A 21,926-nucleotide genomic window follows, 5' to 3' on the forward strand; every position below is an offset into this window, starting at 1 on the left:
TCGTATAAGCTTTGGGGTGCTTCCACCTTGGAATGCCCAATGTGTCTGCGGAAGGGGCACCCTGTTTCTATGGAAGGCCTGGGCTTGAAGGACAGAGACTTACAATACAAGCAAAAGTGACAAGCGTTATCTTTATGATTGACTTTCAAAATGTACACTACAATTTGCATTTGTACTTCTATATATACATTCTATCATTGGCTGCTTCTCATTGCCTCACATCAATTAAAAACACACCGATATCGACTTAATGTGGTGTGCAGTATGCCAACCCTAGATAAATAGGATTCTCCAGTACAAAGGTGTATTGCAGTTGCAAAGCCTGCGATTTCCAAAAATGGGGTATGCGACAGGATAACTCCTTATTGCAATCTTTTGCAAGTTGGAAAAGTCTTTTTCAACCCATTACAATCACATATAGGAGGGGGAGTAAGAGTGGTATTTTTGGGTATTGCAATGGAATGCATCCATGATTGTGGCTGCAAACCTTTGCAAAGGTACTAACTCCTCATCAAGGGGGGGTAATTGCTTTGCGAAGGTAGAGCGCCTCCCCTTCTGGAATGGAGGTGAGCGGTCTCAGAGGTAGAAGGCATTGGTTCAGTGGCCCTTTCCCCACCTAAGTATTAAAAACAATTTGAATACGCATATTGCAAAGGCCTAGGAAACATCTTTAATAATATACATTTTGAAAAAGTTTGTTGTGAAGAAGATAACATTTCCATATATGAAGCGGTACAATTCACAAACGTATGACCCTAAAAGAAGTGGTAGGTACGATACGGTGTCTATTATCTTTACACATAAAGGAATGCATAATTAACAGTAATTAAGGAACAGGTCTGCTTTTAAAAAGGTTTCCTGTTTTGGGAAAGGAAGGCCGGAATGAAGGTCTGCAGTCCCTTTCAGGACACCATCCCTGTGCTCACAGCCAATCGGAGGGTGTCACAAATAGCTCCCTGCCTTATAAGGAAATTCATTAGGCAGGTCATTGTACAACTCTGTGCTAGTGGGCATTGTATCGTTTGACCTATCAGTACACAGGTGTGTTTGGCGAACGTAAAACGTCATAAGCAAACTGCGCCCACTATTTGAGAGCTGCCCCTGTGTACATCAGGCCCCGGCTGCCTTCTTCCTAGTACATGTCATGTTTGGGACTTCACACAGTTCTGGGCTCAAGGCTTCTAAAACTCTCATGGCTCTGAGCTTGTAAGGTAAAAAAATAAAGTTCTACCACTGGCGCTTATAAAGCCTGTTTTCGAGGACTTACACCACCGCCGTTGTCTGAATTAGACCTATTGCATCTGTTCCCCATTTGCAACCAGAAAAAAAAACATTTGTTCATTTCAGTAATACCTTTTTTTATATTGTAAATAAGTTACATGAAATATTTGTTGACACCCTGGAGCACAAACAACAGTAATCTATCAAGATCTGGCTGAGACCGCTAACTTCAACCAAGGAGTGACCTGGGTTAGTTTTAATTATGTTATGATTTACTTTTAAGGACAATGTGTTATTCGCTATGCCCGTCCTCCCACCACAACGTCGTGCACTTTATTTTCAGTGTATCTAGCCGTGGCAGGCAACACTACTACAAATGACAATAAGGCCATACAACAATGAATGAATGGATGAATGATTCCACAGCCAGGACGGCACTCGCTCATTCCTGGAGGGAGTGCAGTGACCCTGGCATGGAGCTCACTCACACCCGTGTACAGACTCCCTCATCTTCTTCAAAGCCTCATACTCACACCCATCTTTATCAACAGTAGGCAGTGCATGGACCGAGTGCCTCAGAGTGCAGTAAAGCGGCCTGAAGGCCACATCTTGCCGCTGTTAAATATGCACGAAACATGTAACCACATCTTTTAAGAATGCTTAAATCTGTAGCGGAATTACACGAGCTCTCAACCCCCATTAAGCACATCACGCGACGCCTAGACCCCTCATCCCACTCAATTGCTCCCTGGCCATAAATTCTGCAGAACAAAACATCAATTCCCCGGACCCCGAAAGCACAGACTTGAGAAGAGCCCGGCGTTGGCTGTGATTTTATGAAGTATGACATATCGCCCCCTGGGGCTTTCGCTTCCAAACAGTCCGTGCATTTGTCACTTCGCTCTGAATGGGGGCATGAAATGTGTGGCAGGGCGCGTGGGTCAGGGTGCTGGGGTGCCCGCAGCCCCCAGACCTCTCTCTATTCAAGGATTAAGGGCTTGCGTGTCTATACGGCGACTAAATGCGGGGGGGGGGGGGGGGGCGGCTCCTGTGAGCAGTCTGTCGCCCACCCAAGTTTAAAAGCAACATTGTAGATAGGCGTAAGGATTTCCAGAGCGGTATATATAAAGAAAATCGAGATAATGCTAAAAAGGCTGGGGCAGAGTCCGGAGCGTGGGGCATCAGGCATGACTATGGAGCGACTGACTCTAGCCCGGCCTCTCCCAGCCTCTCTCATCTTCACCAGCATGTGGAGAAACAACATTTGACCATTTCCCCGCCGTCCGCCAGGCATCTGGGGCCCAGACTGCGCCTTAAACTCTCTCGCCCCAGACTCCACTCCGTGCTATGTCATCTCATGTCATCATAGGCTTCCTTCAGCAGGCAGCCTGGGGTCAGGCGCAGAAACAGCAGACATCTCGGCGAGGTGCGGGCGCAGAGTCTGCCCGGGGCGCACGTGCCACGCGACTGAGAGTAGAGGAGCCCTGACTGCAGGGGCGGGCACCTCACCCCCCACTGCACCCTTCCGAGCGGGTGTAGTGACCTGCTGGCCACCGTCTAGTGTTTGTAAAATAATGTGCTTCCCAGGCACCCCTCGAGGGCTGGAATCTGCATTCACCCCACGGCCACCCATCCATCACAGGTGTCACCGGTCAGGTGACCCTGCTAATAAAAGATCCGGACACCATAACTATGTGTCCATATAATTTATACAACTGCATGAGGGCCTGGGGGCCTAACCCTTACAGAGGAGTGAGGTGCTAATAGTCTACACTACACCCCACCCCTCCCCCCTCCTATCCGTCGCGGCCTCGCCTCCAGCCCGGGCCTTCCGAGCTGCCGCCCGCGAGTCGAGTTTAAAGGCAATTATAAACAAATGACCTTATGAATGGCGCCGGGGGGAGCTGAGCCGGCGGCGAGAACAGCAGGCGACCCTCGAGTGGAGAGGGGAACGGGCCAGAGGTTAGAGGTCTGTGGCCAGGCAGTGCACAGCGTTGCAGGCAGGTGTCCGGGGTGCAAGCCTGCACGCACCTAGCGCTCGCTGGTGCCAGCAGGGAGGTGGTAGTGGTGGGTTTGGGCGGGTTGGAGCCTCAGGTCATTATTTTTCCCGGTAAGCGGTTTGGGCAGGGGCCGTGGTGGTGTAGACGGAAGATGCCACTGGCACGTTAAAAGTTGGGTAGGCGTCTAGGCGCTAGGACCCGGGTCGTTCGAGCCTTTTGTGTATTGGTAAAATTAGCAGGTGTAGGGCACACAGCTCAGTCCATGCACAGACACATTTAATTATGGGATGTCTACTTAACGCTATAATGCCCGGGTGCTAACTATGGGTACCTAGCGCACAATGGCTCAGCACACCTGCTCGGAAAATGACTGACTGCTGTGCAGGTGAGGGGGGGCGGGCCATGTGCTGTGCTTGTGACCAGTGCCTGTATGTCCAGAGTCGGGGGAGGGGGGGTAGGTGTGCCCTATGAGCGGGGTGAGCCGTGCTGTGCAGGGGAGCAACGCCGGTGTGATTCGGACTCGGATGGGGCTGAGTGACCTGCACAGGGGAGGCGGTCCGTGCCTGCGTCTTCAAGCAGGGGCATCTGGCGAGCCGTGTACAGGGGCGAGTGGCACTGGCAACGGGCATTAAGAGCAGCAGGGAGAAGGGGGGCATCCCCCGAAGCCCTGTAGAGTCACAAGTGCCTATGGCCTCTCTCTCCAACCCCAGGTGCCCAAATGTTGGTTTTACAGCAACCCCTTGAAGTGGGAGAAGTTGACAGCCACCTCACACCGAAGCCCTCCAGACCGCCCTTTACACCACTGCTCCACTAATCAGGGGTCTTAGGACGTTTGCCAGAATTCCCCCCATCCGAGTACCACCACACCTACTACCCTCCCTCCTCAATGACGGGTATTACGCATGGAGCGGTCAACTCGAGCACTCCTCACGCACGTTTGGGAAGATTTCAGGGAGCTGCACGCCTCTCACGGGAGTAACACCAAGAAGCTGAAGACCAAAAAATGCAGGGGAAAGACATTACACCACGTGTGCTCTTCTTACCCTGGGATCAGCAACTCTATCGTCGCCCACACCCTGCAAGCTCCCTCCCTCACTGCTGCACCTCAAAAGCAGTGAAACAACTGCCCTCTTCGAGCAACACCTTACACACACCCAACCCTCTGGCGATGGAGCGCAGCGGGTAACCCCCTCTCCAGCCTGCAAGCCCCCCTCCCCGCTCCCTTACTCGTGCTCTTTAGCCATGCTTTCAAAAGACCCACACACGCAGGCAAGCACGCACACACACACACACTCTAAAGACGCCACAGTTTCTAATCCCGAATTGGGGGCATTTTTCTCATAATCTGTCAGACAGAAAATATACAATTTGATAAATATGGGATTTTGCATACCCTAGTGTCAGATACACGTGGGTCATATTAAAGATATTACATTTACGTCAGAGGTGGGCGTATTACAGGCCTCATTTTGGATAAAAAAGGGTCCAATTACATTACAGACATCACACCGAAGGATCGGTGGAGGCTATATTGCAGACATCGAACTGTGTCACGGACGAAACAGTGGAGACGAGATGGTCTGATAGTCGGCGACATATATTACAGACTCGTCACGTTCGAAGAGATAAGGGCATACTACAGACCCAACTGTCTGATACACGGGGTATATATTACGCTGTGCTTGATGTCTGATGTACTGGGAGTCTTTCAGACACCTCGTGTACGGGGAACATCGCAGACATCGCATTTCCTGACGTACAGTGCATGTTCCTAATCGCACGCTGATAGTCGGGACAGAAATGTCCTGTCTCATTACAGACGCCATACAGTTTGATGTCTGGGGCATTTTTACAGACACCTCGCTGTGATGTTAGGAGCATATTCCAGGCACCACGCTGTCCGCTGTCAAGGGCATATTGCAGGCATCATACTGTCTGATGTACTCGGTATATTCCAGACCACATACTGTGCGATGTAGGTCGGATGTTACATTGGAAGGAAGGTGGGCGGGGATTGTGGTGCAGACATCGGCTTTGCAGAATGGGCCCTAATATTGACATGCGTCCTGTCCCTCAGACACTGTCTCCACGTGACCTGGTTGTGAGGTGATATGGTGCAGACATCACCCTGCCTGGTGCAAGAGGCTTTACTGTACACGCGCTTGCAGGCACCCCATGGACAGGCAGACGTGGCAGCAATCATGCCTGCTGGTGGAGGGGCTGGTGATGGGAGAGGGGTATATCTTTGCCCAGTAGGCTTCGCATGGGTGGGTGGGTGGGTGCAGTATTGAAATAGGCCTGGAGTTGTCATGAATAGACCTAGGGTAGGGCCACTGGAGTTATGCCATTGTACAGCCGCAGTGTTTTTCGCATAGTTATAGATTTGCCACATAATCCATCACCTGCTGCCTAATCTTCAGAAAAAATGGTTCTAGCTCAAACGGTTCAAATGTTACTAAGAACGCAGTGGCACCTGTTAGTAGAAGACCCTTTGCAAAGTTTGACTGGTCACCTTTCTGTTGCTTATTGCTATATTTGGGGGATAAGCTGATACTCATGAGATGCAGCCAGTGACCAGACAGGGTTATCAAGTGTACAAATGACAGAATAATAAAGTAATACTATAAAGAAATGATGATGATGATGAAACGAGATTTGCACAGCTACTCCAAGGAGTGTCCCGGTGCTCAACTCATAGGATTGTTGCCTAATTCTGAACAAAAAGCCATGGTTTGAACCTCTTTTTAAAACTGGAGATTGATTCAACTGAGCAGAGATCTTGAGGGAGCTTATTTCAAGCTAGCGGCCCCAAATAGAAAAACGTGCCACATTATGCTGCGTAATCTGCCTTTTCTTGCTGCCCAATTTACTCAACCCCCCACATAATGTGGCCCTCCCCTGCTGCATAAATCCAGTGACCCTGGTCTACCAGTGTCTCATTGAATGAACCAACTTTACCTGGTCCTCTCAAATGGGTAGTGTCATGGACCAGCGAATGGGAGGGAAGGATGTCTCGGGCAAGCACCTGTCCTAAAATTGTGTTATTATGAGCTGAGGACCTGTCCCCTGGACCTGTTCTCTGATGTGCTGCGATGTCTCAGGGATCTGGCCTAAGGTAGAGTCGGCTGTATCGACAGAGACGCGTTAAGAAATGGGCAGAGTGGGTAACTGCACAGGGCCCACCCCTTCCAAGGGGCCCCTGGCAAAGTAGGTTTATTTTCTAACTCCAACCGGTGAATTTTGCCATCTCAAACTGTAATGTATTATTCAATATTGGTTGTCATCATGAGGTTTGAATGAGCAGAAAGGGGGCAATGTAATACAAAGTTGTTTTTAATGGAGGCCCATGAAGTATGTGTTACCCAGGGCCCACCAAATCCTTCAAAAAACACTGTGTCTCAAAGACATGTTCTATTGTGTGTTGGGCTGATGATGATGATGAATGAATAAATAAATACTTTTATTTGATTTCCTTAAAAAAATCATAAAAGGGTGGGGAACCACCATTCGTGAAATGTACATTTTGAAGTTAAAAACAGGAGAGTTTAAAACATATAGACAATGCCGTTAGTGAGTGTGCTGGAACTTATTAAATGAGTTCATGAATATCGGTTTTGAGGAATTTTATTGCTCTATAGGACAGTTGGATTGATAGCCCTCCGAGGGAGTGTGTTGGGCTGTCTCAAAGACATGTCCTAAGGTTGTTGGCCAGGGTGCTTCAAAGATCAGTTCTTCTCTGGGTCACACTATTTCAAAGATCTGTTATGCAGTTGGTCAGGATGTCTCAGGAACATGTCTAATGGCAGGTCAGATTGTCTGAAAGGCCTGTCTGATACGAGTCAGACCTGGCCTACCTTTGGCCAGGCTGTTTCGGGGATCTGTCGTATGGTTGTGAGGGAATCTCAAAAATCCTGTCCAGCAGTGGGTCAGACAGTCTTACAGACCCGGTTTTAGGTGTCTCGTGATGATCCAGGGACCAGTTCTCTGGTGGGTGAGTCAAAATGTCTGGGGGACCTGACTTGAGGTGGGTCTCGGTCTCTCAAGTTCCTGTCCTACGGGGGGGGGGGTGGGGGGGGGTGGGGGGGGGGGGGGGCAGACTGCCTCGGAAATAATGCCACGGGGTGACAGTGTGCAGAAAGGGGCCATGCGGGCGAAAGAGACCCGTTTGTTTCAATCAAAGGATGAAGCTAAGCGTAAGGCGAGATGAGTCTGTCGCCTCTCTCTCTTTGTGTTTGCTGGATGAGCGTAGGGTGTAAGGAGACAGCAGCGTCTGTGAATTAAGTCGGACCTGACTGAGCGAGTGAGATAAAACAGACACAGATGTCTCATAGACTGCTTCGAACAGGGGAGCAGAGTACGGATTGAGCAGACGTTAAAGGGATAGTGTGACTGATGGAATGGCGCCACAGTCTTGAAATAAAATTACATTAGACTGCCTGAGACCAGTGTCAATCGGGGGCAGTCTAATGAGAAATACGCTGTCGCGCCGCGTGAATGAATGGTGCGCTCTAATGGGATAAGTTACGGCACTGAAGGGACGGCGGTCTAGAGAGACGGTGCACATTCACTGGTGCCGTCTCTTCTCGGTGGTGACAGTACTCGGTGACTGTGCCTTGGCCCCCTCCTTTACACGGGAATGTGAAATATGACGCTCAAGCGCCTTGTAGCAGCCGTCAACCTCATGCAGCGCTACAGAAAACTACAAGGGAATCAGTCGAATGGGCCCTCTCGCTTTCTGTAGCCCCCAGTCCACGCCCGGGCTCTCTGCCCAGCCCCCACGCCTCCCGTCACCGGACTCCGCCGCCCGCCGGTCCGTGTCCCCAGATGCCCCGCGCTCGGCTGCGCCTTCTCTCGTCACTGGTGGAGGCTGTGTACAAGTCATGCTCTCCAATCCACTCTTCGTGTACTGTGCCTCGGAGTATGTAGTACACATCGCCAAAGGAGACCGCTTCAATACCGCCTCTATATATACATGTTAAAATGTACTTGTATAGCGCATGTACACCAGGTTGGTTTCTTGGCGCTGCTCTGAAGGGTTGCCGCCCCTCACTGCTCTGCTTCATGGTATACTATACGGTATACCTCTCATCAATGCCATGCCGTCTTAAACCGCGCCCACGTCACACTCGTTACTACAACCTCGGTCACTATACGGCCTTTGGTATAGCGCCTCACATTATACTCATAACGCACCGGCCTGAGTATACAACACTCACTATATATACTCTGTGTGGCACCAGCTCGCCATCCCACCCTCTGAGTATACCCCCTTCCAACACACAACCCTTTATCACACCAGCCCTCAGTATACCGCCTCGAAAGACGTATACTGCCTAATGTTTAATGTTAAATGTTAAATTGGGGAGAGGGGTTGGCCTAACGGCTAAGGCGCTCGACCTCGGACCTGGGAAACTTGGTTCGAGTCTCGGTAACGACGCCAAAACCCCCCTGTGATTCTGGGCAAATCACTTAATCTCCCCGTGCCTAAAAAATGAAAGTGTGTCCTCATGTAACGTAACTGGTGCTATGTAAAGCGCTCTGATAACTGATTCGGTTCGGTTCAAGTTCGCGCTATATAAAACTCTCTAAAAAAAATGCGAAGCTCTGTATTAAGCGCATAATGAGATGTGCCGTATCATGATACACTTTCACCGCATCTTCGCATACCGCCTTCCAATAGGTATGCTTTCAGTATAGCGCCCACTCGCTTCTCACACGTATATGCTGCTCCTACACTTTCCAATTCTAGCCAAGCTGTTGCACTTGTCTTTGAGGCAGGATAGCGACCCCTGCTCCTCCGTGTGCAGCCCTCACTGAACGACTTTCAGCAACAAAAACTCAGCACACGGCCGCAGAGCAGCCCCCCTCGAAGTAGGAACTCGCAGCACGTTAACCCTCCCTATCCCGGCACATCCATATATCCCGCCACGGCCCCTCCATGCCTCTGTGCCACGGCCCCCAATGCACACCACCGTGTCACGCTCCCCGTACACGTCATATTCCTGCCCACCGAGGGCACAGTATTTTGATTAATGAAGCCCCACGGCTCCCTCCGTATACACTTCCACAGTATACCACCTGAGCATGCTGCCGCCTTCAGTGTTCCGCCCCTTGCTGAACGACCCTCCCTATACAGTCCATGCGCCTTACATTCCATTCCGCCGAGCTCGTCCTTGAAGCAGAGCATATTGCAACCCCCCCCCTCCAGTATACCGCCCACCTCAGTATAGAACCCGTAATATAACGACACCGTCACTTTAACGCCCTCAGTGCCCCGTGGCCCCTCACCTTCCATCCAGCCGAGCTACTGCTGCCACCCTTGTCCATGAAGTAGTGCCCCCTCGGTATACCGCCCATCTCAGTATAACACCCAGCAGTGTACCACCACATCCTCACGTTACCGCCCTCCGAACTTCTTGGCCCCCCTCAGAATGCCACCCTCCTCAGCATAGCGTCACCCTCACTTTACCGACTCTGTACCCCGTACCGCCACCCCCAGTATAACATCGACACAATTTACCACATCCCCACTTTATCGTCCTCACAACCCCTCCCCCCCTCAGTATGCCGCCCTCTTAGCATTGCACGCCCCAGTACACTGCCCTCCTCACTTGACCGCCCCCCGTGCCCCCTCACCTTCCACCCCGCCGAGCTGTTGCTGTCGCCCTTGTCCTTGAAGTAGGGCACGCTCCGCACCATCCAGTCGTAGATCTGCGCCAGGGTGAGGCGCCGCTCGGGGGCGCTCTCGATGGCGCGGGTGATGAGGTCGGCGTAGGACAGGTTGCCCCAGGCGTTCCTGCGGGAGCTCTTGGCCTTGCGCAGCGGGCCGTCGGCGGGGTCCGCTCGGGCTCCCCCGGGTGGCCCGTCCGGGGGCAGTTCTGGGTGCGGCGGGGGCCAGGTGCATGACCGCGGCCGGCTCTGGGGGGCCAAGTCCGCCTCCGGGTCAGAGGGGCGCCGCTTCTCCTCCATGCCCCCCTTCTTCTTGAATATTCACACTTTTCAGTCAGAATCCGGGGAGGGGGGAGCGTCGCCTCCCCCCAAAATGTCCAGCCAGGCGTGGGGAATACGGAGTACAAAAAAAAACTGCAAATATCAATAAAACTGAGTTAAGCCGAGTGCAAATTCGGGGGTGCCGACTCCTGTTGGGCACATGGCTTGAGTAGGAGCAAGTGGATCCTCAGTGTAGTCCCCAATATTAAGAGCGATGCACAATCCAAGGGGAGACACCCCGAAAATAAAATCCGTGGATTAGGAAAAGGGGCAGTGTGAGCGGGGCCTAAGGACCCTATTAATTAGGGATCTTCACACCACGTCCTCGAGAAGCGAAGGACAGCCAGATCCGAGGGGCACGACCCCCCAAAAGAGACGAAATGCAGCAGTTAAGAAGTGTCGCAGAATAGGGGGGCGGCAGGGTCGGGCGGCATCCATCGGGGGGTGCCGGGGTCTCCGCGTCTTCAGCCAGCAACAGATGCGCAGCCGCCACTCAGGGTGAATAATTCACGCGAAATCAGTCCTCCCTCTCGTCTTTCTTCGTCTGCCTCTCCTTCTCCTTCCTCCGAGTGTGGGGGGTTGGGGTGGGAAGGACGGGAAAGGGGGCCGCTAGTTCCAAGTCGAGGAGCCTCCCAGCCGCGCAGAGAGCTCCTCAGAAATACTATGAAACCACCACACAATACTGTCTGCGCCCAGCAGCCAGCCGGCTTTTGAGTGTTACAATAAGGAGGGACGCGGGGCGCCGGGGGGCAGAGCCATGGCGCGCCTCTGGGCAGAGAAGATGCGTCCACGCAGGCGGGGGGCGACCCTGGGGCCCCCGCACACCGACAGGGGTGCTGTCCTTCAGGCGATAAGAAGCGCCTCGGGGTCCCTCGGAGCAGACTGGAGGCGCCTCTGGGGTCCGGCAGGTGCTGTGCAGCTCAGGGGTCCTCCGGGCATGGCATGGCGCCCCTGGCGTGCCCCCCAGACGCTGGTCGAAGAGCAGCCCCGCTCCCCGTCAGCACAGCCTCCGTGCCAGGTCTGCAGCAGGCACTGACAGCGCTCCGCCGCCTGCTCGCCGCCCAGCCTGTCTCCTGCGCGCCTCAGCCACTCCTTCCTACTTTCTTATGGAGTTGACAAGTGACATCAGCACACCCCACCCCTCAGGAGCCGAGGTCCCCCTCGCCGGGAGTCCCTGGCTGGGGAGGCTGCTGCAGCCTGGCAGGGGTGGCCCTGCACATGCCCTGCTGGTCACTGGGCGCTCGGAGGTCCCCGGCTGCTGCCCTTGGCACCATCTGCCCACGGCAGCGGCTCCTCGCCTCTGGACCCGCCCCCCTCAGTCACGCAGGTGGTGGCAGCGCCTCGACTGCGGGTACTTAGGGCTCTCAGCAGCACTCCGCCGCCTCTGCCTGCTGCAGCCATGCATAGAGGGGCAGCAGACACCCCCCCTGCTTACTGCCATTACCACCACTCTCTATCACCTGTGAGCTGCAGCAATGCATGCAGGGACATAAGCCCCCTGTCCTGCTTTCTGCCCTTACCACCACCCCTATCACCTGCCGGCTGCAGCAATGCATGCATTGACATAAGCCCCCTGTCCTGCTTTCTGCCCTTACCACCACTCTCTATCACCTGCCGGCTGCAGCAATGCATGCAGTGACATAAGCCCCCTGTCCTGCTTTCTGCCCTTACCACCACTCTCTATCACCTGTGAGCTGCAGCAATGCATGCAGTGACATAAGCCCCCTGTCCTGCTTTCTGCCCTTACCACCACTCCATATCACGTCAGCTGCAGCAATGCATGCAGGGAAATAAGCCCCTGCCCTGCTTTCTGCCCTCAGCGCCACTCCTTATCACTAGTCTGCTACAGGCACGCATGGAGGGAGGGGCAATTATTCGCCTCCCTGCGTTCTGACCTCAGCACCAATGCACTTGTTTGCTGAAGCCATGCACGGAGGGGGAACAGCCCCATCTATAACTTCTGCCCTCACTACAGCGCTATATCACCTGTCTTCTGCAGGCTTGAAGGCAGAGGCAGTAGCCATTCCCCCACCTTCTGCCCTCGACCCATTCACCATCACCTGCCTGCTAAAGCCATGAATGCAGGTGCAACATCCCTTCCCCTGCCTTCTGCCCTTGGCACCGCGCCCCTCACCTGTCCCCCTGAAGCTGTCATCCCTCCTTTCATTCCTCCTGCTGCCAGAAACACTTCTGCCTGCTACAGAAGTGCCTGCGATGTCAGCACTTCCCGCTGGCCTGCTGCAGCCACACCAGGGTAGCACCCCTCCCGTGCCTGCCTCATGTCTAATCCCATGTGACATTTCCCATATGCTATGTATATGCCTAAGTGAAATATGCATTATGCCAGAGTAATTTTATGCACTTTTGGTAACTTTGCTTTAAAATTCCCGGAATTATGCTACTAAGCCATGTGATGTCATTATGCACTGTGACAAAATGTAGCACACCTTCATGGGAACAATGCCAGCTACTGAAGGTGAGCAGTTGTTTTTTGCGGAGCTTGTGTGTTTTTGCACTATTTTTTTTTACTTAGAAATCTGTCCGTGTGTCCAAAATGCACGCGTTTCACTCAAAATTTTGCCACCGAAAACCGTTTCTGTAGCCCACACAATGACGCGTTAATTCGTGTAGTTTTCCCGAAATCTTGCGTGATTACATGAAAGAAAATTAAGTGACCTTCGCACAGCCCTTCTGGCGTCTTGCCTGATGTATCAGTGTACACACAAGGAAACCGGTCCTAGGATGCTTGTTTCCAGTCCAGGGAGCACCTGGCCTGGCAGTTCCGGCTGGACTGTTCCCATTGGGCACAGGGTCAAACCTGATTTGCATATGGCTGGGTCTAAACTGGAATGGCACGCCGAGCAAAAAAAAACGATGGATTTAGGCCTAGTTCTCAGTACTGGGGTGCATGTATGACATTGTTTTGCATTCTGTCCATCAATCGGTTCAAGTTCGCGCTATAGAAAACTCTAAAAATAAATAAATAAATAAATAAATAAATTGTTCTTTTTGCATGATGCATCAGTATAGGCAGCCCCAGCACTCACCATCATAATTGTTGCCCTAAGCCACTGTCCCCTCCTCTGCTGAACTCACGCTGGCACTGCCAGTATTCTATCCACAGCCTTCAGCACCAGTTATCATAAGCGGCCTCCCGTGTCTGTGCAGTCACAATGACGTCACACTACCGTGCCAATTGCCCTCAGGCAAGGTCAGCACTCCCTTCCCTGCCTTCAGACATCAGCACTAGCAGATGAGGAATAAACCATTAGCTTCGGCCCAGTTTGAAAGGTAAAGGCAAGGAACCCCCAGGCCCCAGCTGATCTAGGGAGAGGGATGTTCCTTGGTAGGAAAGGCAGCTTTTTAGTAGCTCTGCTGTCTCTCCAGAGTCTACGCAACCCCCGCCCCCCACCCCAGACAGCAGGCACCCATGTTTCCAGACAGAGCCTTGCAGGCCCAGACTGCTTCTAGCTGACCAAGGTGAGAATATCAACCCCTGTTGTACCGGGTCCAGGAATTATGTGGTTTGAGGACGCTGAACGGTTTTCAAAGGCCTTGGTGAGGTGATTTAGAGCAAAGTTGATTTAGGTCAAACCCTAATTCACAGCCTATCCCTTTATCTTGGTAGTGGTGACAGTCACTTCTGGTGGCACTGGCCAGCTAAGCGACGTGTTTATTCGCCACTAAATTACTTTCTTAATTAATTAATTTAAGGCATATGTCCACCAACGTATTCTGATCAAATAAAACAGTCAACACTAAACAACCTGATAAAATAATTCATAAAATGCATTTTACAACGAAAAACGAATGTAATTATTTTCAACTGATCACACACTCTTACTGAGTCAGGGCAAAACAAAATGCTCAAGGTTCAAGACATTGTGGTGATTTTTCGCTTAGTGGAATTTTTTTTTGCAATAAGATCCTAGGTGATACTACTACAATAGGAAGGTGTGCTTCGGAATACTGGCGCTGGGAGCCACATTTTTTCTCCAGTTGAAAAACCAACCAATTTAAAGTTCATATACAAACATCCAGCTTCCAGTTCCATGGTTGCCTTCAGAACTGTTGTTGAATAGGTCTGACAAACAACAAGTAAGGATTAATATTTTATCATTTTAAAAAATGACCATGATAACACTCAAGACTCTTTTCCAGTCGCCACCAGTGCAGGTAAGTGCAGTGAGGAGGTGGAGCATGTGGGGAAGTCCCACCGATGGAATAGGATTTATTTAATTTGACCTATGACGTTGTCTGTCGACTATGCCGCCTCCGAACCCTGCCCCGCCGCGCTTATCTGCGCCGGCTGCTGCTGCTCTTTTCCCTTGAAGCCGACTTCAGCCAAAGCTTCTCTGAGGAAGGGATATACTGATTAAAAAACCTCACATTTAGTAACACCCAAATCCTCCACAGACAAAGTGATGTCATCAGTGATGTCATTTGAGATGTCACCAGAGATGTCATCACTGATGTCACTGACCATGTCATGAGTGATGTAATATGTGAGGTCATAAGCAGTGCATTGCGGGGACGTAAGTTATAGTAAGTTATAGTTAGCATAACTGCTGAATTTTCTGGGGTTTTTTCTGGAGTGAAATCTGAGCCTAACTATAATGCCCTGGTAACTTTTGTTTTTTTCAGTGAATTTCCAAAGTTTTTTTGTAATTCTATTTCTGAACTATTACATCCATGTAACCTTTGTTTTTTAAGTGAATATTTATATATATATATAAAATATATACACTAAAAAGACAAAGGTTACAGGGATGTTATAGTTAGGTTCAGAATTTACACACACAAAACTATAGAAATTTAGCTGTTATGGTTAGGGTTATCTCAAGTAACTATAATTCATGCCCTAAGGTAACTATAACTCGCGCCCCCATACTCAGATTTCTCATTAATAATTTTACAGCAAATGTTGCACTGATATTATCAATGATGTCATAGAATATGTCATGAGTGATGTAATACATAGGGTAATTAGCAGTGCATGGCGAGGGTGTGAGTTATAGTTACCTTAGGGCCCTAGTTAGATTTTTGTGTGTGAATTTCTAAGGATTTTTAAAATTCTATTTCCTAACTATAACGTTGGTCTTTTCAGTGAATTTCAATTTATTTTTTAACTTGGTGCGGGTTAGCTACAGGTCCTGGCCTGTGGTCAGACCCTTCGGTCAACCCCCTGCATGCAGCCAACCCTACGCCAACATATTTTTAAACAGGAGAGTGACACACAGCCCCCCTCCCCAAGCCAATATTGGCCCTGATGACCCCCATCTCCTGGGGCCTTATCTAATAATTATATGTGGGGCGCGGCCCCCATCCCAGGGCGATTTTGGCCCAGGACCCCATCTCTCAGGGCTCGCCATTGTCTGAAGGGGGAGGGAGTCATGCAGCCCCCCCCATGCCAATATTGGCCCCGGGGGCCCCATCTTCTGGAACCCGACCATTAAATTGTGGATGCCCTGGAGCCCACCCAGGGCACCCATTACATGTTTGTTGGGAGCCTCGGGGGGAGCCCCAATACCCTTGCAGCCCCAACTAGCTCTCTGCCTTCAGAGGGATCCAGCAGTGCTCCCGGCTGTAGGGAGCAGCTAAAACCTTTGCTCCCTGCGGGCGAGAGCAATATTTTCATCTTTTTCCCTAGATGCTTCACAGCGTGTAGGGAAACAAATGAAAAGTCCACTCCCCGTGGGCAGGAGTATTTTTCATGCTTCTGCCCGCTGGGAGCAGACTAACTGTTGGCCTTCGCTTGGCCGGAGCTTTAAAATTGCTCCTGCCAAGTGAGAGCAAACCGAGTTTCCCCTGGGATCTGCACCCCGGGATATGGCTGAGCCAGCCTTGGGGGATGGGGTCCCCAGGGCCAATATGGCTCTTGGAGGGGGGTAGAGTGGCCCCCTCTTCCTTAATTATTACAGCTGAACCCCAGGGTGTGGTGGTTTCCGGGGCGAAAATCGGCCTGGAAGGAAGTCTGAACGGCTCCCTCCCCATTTTGTGAGAGAAGTCGGACTTAGGGGGATAGGGTCCCTGGGGCCAAAATTAACCTGGGGGGGCACATGCACCCCCTCCCCCTTAATATAAAAGGTGTTTCCCTCTGGGACCTGGCCCACCTGGGGGCAAAGCAAGCACAGGAGATCGTGTTTGTTTTTTCCCCCAGTATTGCTGTGGATTCGCAGATTCTCTGTGAATTCACAGCAAAATTGAAATGTTTTTGATTCTCGGTTGGCTCCATTTAGGTCCCAACCACCAGGCCTAGGGGTCAGGGTATTCCTATCCTGCCCGCTTTTGTTGCATTATTTTTTTTTTTACTCAGGCAGTGTCCCGAATCCCGAGTTGGCTGCCAACACTTCCTGGTTAAAGTGTTGGAACCCAACCAGTTCTGAACATGAGATCTGTCAGATCTGCATAGGGTTTTGTGCTTTAATAATTCCAAAACTACTGAAGGGATTTACACCAAATTATAAAAAGCACTCTTTCTGGACAAAGATTTAAATTTCTACCAAATTTTGTGTAATTCCTTTCAGCGTTTCGGGCTGTAGTCATGTGTAAAGTCCCTATGGGAAAGTGCGAAACTTTCCAAACAGCAGCTGAAGTGATGAAGTGAGCGACCGGCAGAAGGTAATATATGCAAATATATATATCTCTCTCTCTCTCTCTCTCTATATATATATATATATATATATATATATATATATATATATATATATATACACACACACACACACATTTATGTATAGTCTAATGTTAAAAGTTAGATAATTATTAAATAAGAATTTTATTTTTAAAAAGCAATAATACATTGAATAACATTTTTTAATTTAATTAAACGTTAAAAACATAATTCTATTTAATTCCTCACACATAATTTTTAACAACATTTAATACATATTAAATAATAATATTACTATGTGAGGGATTTTTTGAATTGTGCTATATGAAATATTTATACATTAAATGTATATTTCCAATAATTATTTATTTAATACACATTTAATTTAATGAGTTAATGAGCTGTAACATTTTATTTGAATAGTTCAATGATTATGATAACTATGTTAAATTGCTTTACAGTTATATTTTTTCTTAAAATATATTAAATATTTATTTTCATTAATATACTTTAATACATTTCCCTCTACTTTCCCAGAGAGCGTTCTCCTCCAAGGTGATGGAAATATCTACATTCCTATGAAAAGTTGCCAGTAGTAACTTTACACTCATAAATCCTGCTGTAGCAGGCTCAGTCATGGGGTGGAGACATGTAAATTTACACATAAGTGTAAATCTACCCTCGGAAATGGTGAATAGTAAAAAAGTGTAGATGTGTACCTAGGTGCTGTAGTAGATTTACATTTGATTAGGCCTACATTTCTAAATGTACCTTTGTGAATCAGGCACAAGGTCTCTTTCTTGCATATATATACAGGAGGATTTGTAGACTGATATACAAGACACACATTATGTGTGTACAACAAGCATTTCAAATTATTACTGTCACAAACCAGGGGTCAGTTATTATTTTCTAAGGAGATTACTCCCTAGGATGTTGAACCGGTACTCAGATGTGCTCCTCAACCGGACAAACTATATCTCTGTGTGGTAGCACATTCAAATTGGTCCATGGTGGTCTCGTGGTCAAAGGGAACCAGAATTTTTTTTTAAAACAGTGGGAACTCAATGGGAAAAGGTAAAACGTATCACAGTGGTACAGTTTTGACAAAGAGCACAGACCTTTAACTCTCAATTCAATTCAATTCAAAAACTTTATTCGATCATTTGTTGACAATAATCATAAAAGTACATACATACATGATACAATAAAATACATATAAAATGCAATTGATTTATAAATACTCATGTAACAAAGGACATATTTTTCCTCAAGTGTACCGACTTTAAAATAAATAAAGCAGTGAAAAAACAAATGTCCTGCGAATCAAGTGCAAATAAAAGCCTCATGGCAGATTTAGTAGTGGATACATTATATCTTTTGAAAAGTGGTTTCAGATAGGTTTTACGAAGATGAAGATAAAATGGGCATATCAATAAGAAATGCTCCGGGCTTTGCTTTGAAGTCCCATCGCATGGGCAAGGGGCAATAGTGTGAGTCTTAATATGCGGGCACGCGACAAGCGTATGAACGGTCCCCATCCGCAGTCTTGTCAGTACATATTGGTGAGAGCGAATGGTAACCATTTTAAGGTATCCTGCGAAACCCGGTTCCAACATGTTATACTTATCATAAAAGACATGTGTAGGGTACTGAGAAATGGCAACATTACGCTTTAGGGTCCTAGCCCTCATAAAGACATGTTTAAGTTCTTTCTTAGGGATGTCTATAACTCTAGATGGATTATCACAAACATGCAATTTGAAGACATCCTTAAATACACAGATGATGTAATTAAGCCAGGGGATACGGGAACACTTGTCCATGTGGAGACAATCTAGAATAATCTTTCTTGTAAACCCTGTCTGCTCCTTGAACCAAATGGATCTCCACACCAAACGTGGTCTAAGGCTTATTAGATCGGAAAGATATTCCAGACCAACCTCCTGGTGGATCAGATTGGTTGAGGCAGAGGGTGGTAAGCAGAGAAGCTTTTTGACAAATTTATTTTCCTCCACCTGAAGCATATTATGATTACAGTGGCCCCATACCCCTGAACCATAGAGGGCCAAGGCAACACATTTATGACGATATAAATACAACATGTCGGATATACGCCTGGAGCCTAACTTGGAAGCAAACTTAAAAATGCCAAAAGCACACTTGCCCATTTTAGCTCTTACATTAGTCACTTCGGACGCCCATATGCCCCCACTATTAAATGTAATACCTAAATAGCAAAATTTGTCAACCACTTGTATTATTTGATCCATAACTTTAAAAGGTCTTAAATGTTTGACTTTCTTGCCACAGGCCATAATAAAAGTTTTTGAATTGTTAATTTTTAATTTTCTCCCATTGATAAAATCTACAAATTTATCCATGAGTCTCTGCAGCCCGACAGGGGTTCTAGAGAGTAGGACCGTGTCGTCAGCATAGAGCAGTACCGGGATAGATGTGCCGTCAGCAGTCGGCGCATCAGCACTGACAGCACGTAGTTCGGACTCAATGGTATTAATAAAAAGGGAGAAAAGAAGGGGGGCAAGGACACATCCCTGCCTGATACCAGAGCCTACAGGGATATTAGGGGAACACTCACCCAGTTGCCCATAACGTATCTTTGCCGATAGCTTCCTATACAATTGTGCCAGAAAATAAATGATTTCCCGTGGGGCGCCCATATCCAGTAGAATTGTCCACAGAAGACCATGATCAACCAAATCAAAGGCGCTGGAGAGGTCCGCAAAACAAAGGAACAGTGAGCCTTGCTTAGCGCGTGTATATTTGCCTATGATGACGTCCAGGTTTATGCACCGTTCTATTGTGCCTAACCCCTTGCGGAATCCAAACTGGGAGTCCGCAAGGATACCCTTTTCTTCAACCCAGTCCTCCAGACGGCTCAATAACACCCTGCTCATGATTTTAAGGCAGGCAGTAAGGAGTGAGATAGGATGATAGTTTTTTGCCTCTCCTCTCTCTCCTTTTTTGTAGATAGGGATAATAATGGACTCCCCCCAGACCTGTGGGGCCGAGGTCGTTGCTGCTGCATTAAACACCTTGGTCAGCAATGGGCTCCAAAGGGATACCTCGGCTTTATAAAGGTCCACGGGTACCCCGTCGGGGCCCGGTGCCTTCCCCCCCTACTACACCGAATAGCCACGTCCACCTCGGTGACTGTGATATTAAGAGGTAAGGGGATGTCAGCCACAGCATCCTTATCGCTCCCTGCATCTAATCCATCGGGGTTAAAGATGCTAGAAAAATGAGCCACCCACTGTTCCTCGCTCACCTGGGCAGACAGTACCGGGAATTCATCCTTCTGGAGAAATGGACTATTGACCATGGACCAGAATAACTTAGTATCCCTAAAATCCACGGCCTTAGTCAGGTTGTCCCAGGCTTCTTCCCTTAATTCCTGTTTCCTGGCCTTCAGGTGAATTGTATAGTTCCTCCTTAGGGCCCTGACTGCTTCCCTATCCCTAGGTTTACAATTGAGAGCAGCTTTTAATTTTTGTAGGGATTTAGTACATTCCCTATTGAACCACCCGCAGGTGGTCCCGGTGCCTTTGGGCTTTGTACCAGTTAAAATTTTAGCAATATTTTTATTGATGGTGTCAAAGCTAGCTAATGTGCCAGCACTACCTATATCAGGCTCAAGACAATACTCTACCTCATCTAGACAAGCTGACACTATGGTACTTAATAGACGTTCCTCATTGTGCCTACCCCATTTGATTCTAGGGCCGTTTGGTCTGTGTGGAATTACGTCTGACACTATACCGTGCGACGCCTTTATCTTATCCCCCCACAGGGGTAGGTACATTGTTAAGCAGTTGTGGTCGCTAAGGGCTAAGTCTACTATTTCGGGAGTGGTGCACAAAACGGTAATACTGGTGGAGACAATGAGGTAGTCAATAACCGTCGCACAGTTCCTACCTATAAAGGTTGGAACCGGATTACCCTCTTTGTCTTCCCCAGGTAACATAATACGTAGATCCAATTTAAGCATGAGGGTGTTGAGAGAATCACCATAGGCCGAGTGTAGGAAATGGGCCTGATCTTCCCCGTCCTCCCCACCATAACCACATACCCTCATGCCAACAAAGGGACACATATGAATGTTGAAATCACCTCCCCACAGAATTTCAAAAGACACCCTATTTCGTCCACACAACTTATCAACCTCCACATCAAGTTCATCGACTATAACAGTATTTGAATGGTTGAAAACATTGTTATAATGATTAATTACTAGAACATTCCGCCCATCCCTATGTTGCAACCATAACAACTGCGAGTGCAGGCCAACGGTCAGATGAGTTTTCACTCGCACCGGCAGCCTTACAGACAGCAGTATCACCAACCCTCCACTAGCTCTACCCATATTGGAGGGCTGGGCTGGGCAGTTATAGGCAACGTAGCCATCAAGGCAAACATCTTCAGTTGCCCAGGTCTCCTGGAGACATAAAATATCGAATTGGGTTACAAATTCTAACCACCCTAAACGATCCGCCTTATTATTCCACCCGGCAATATTCCAACTCCCCAGTTTATACCCTCCCACTGATGGTCTTGCAGCCTCAATGGGCGGAGGGCCCGTGTAGGGGGGGGATACGTCCCTGATCAGGGGGTCAACAGATAGCTGGGGGATAATACCACTCATCGATGAGACCATAGGGGTTGTAATGACATCTACCAAAGTAAAGGGATCCAGGTTGCATTGAGGCTGCCCAATACTCTCTTCATAGCAGCTGGTGGTACGAGCAGCATTAAACCCAGTAGACAAATGATCCGTAATAGAGCCTCTCTCCACCATACCTCTGTCCACATCCCCCCCACCGTCTCCACGTGTTCCCTCACCCACCTCCCCAGTAGCCAGCTGGCTTCAATCACAATCCTCCAAGCCGCTAAACAGGTCAAACCTATTGGTGGTCTCCAGGGGCGTAAAAGGTTTGAGGTGGTCCATTCTCCTGTGAGAGGAGGAATTATGCCTTGGAGCCACAATGTTCCACCCATATGGGTCGGCTGCCACTGCAGGATAATGACCAATTAATGGATACCCATTATTGTACACGGGTGGACAGTATGGATTTGAATACATT

The 21,926-nt window shown here is 48.9% G+C and overlaps 1 protein-coding gene and 1 long non-coding RNA gene across 4 annotated transcripts in view; one reads left to right on the forward strand and one right to left on the reverse strand.

Annotated features, from left to right (window-relative positions):
* The window catches only part of FOXO6 (forkhead box O6), a 268,410-nt gene extending 257,188 nt beyond the window's left edge, over positions 1-11,222 (reverse strand). Inside the window, exon 1 of the mRNA XM_078681905.1 lies at positions 9,858-11,222. Within this exon, the coding sequence (XP_078538031.1) occupies positions 9,858-10,190 (333 nt within the window). The 5' untranslated portion in view covers positions 10,191-11,222. The remainder of the gene's footprint in view (positions 1-9,857) is intronic.
* The window catches only part of LOC144823416 (uncharacterized), a 386,557-nt gene that overhangs the window by 9,932 nt on the left and 354,699 nt on the right, over positions 1-21,926 (forward strand). The window lies entirely within an intron of this gene.

The sequence above is a fragment of the Lissotriton helveticus genome, chromosome 3_1 (assembly GCF_964261635.1).
Source record: "Lissotriton helveticus chromosome 3_1, aLisHel1.1, whole genome shotgun sequence".
Taxonomy (NCBI): Eukaryota; Metazoa; Chordata; class Amphibia; order Caudata; family Salamandridae; genus Lissotriton; species Lissotriton helveticus.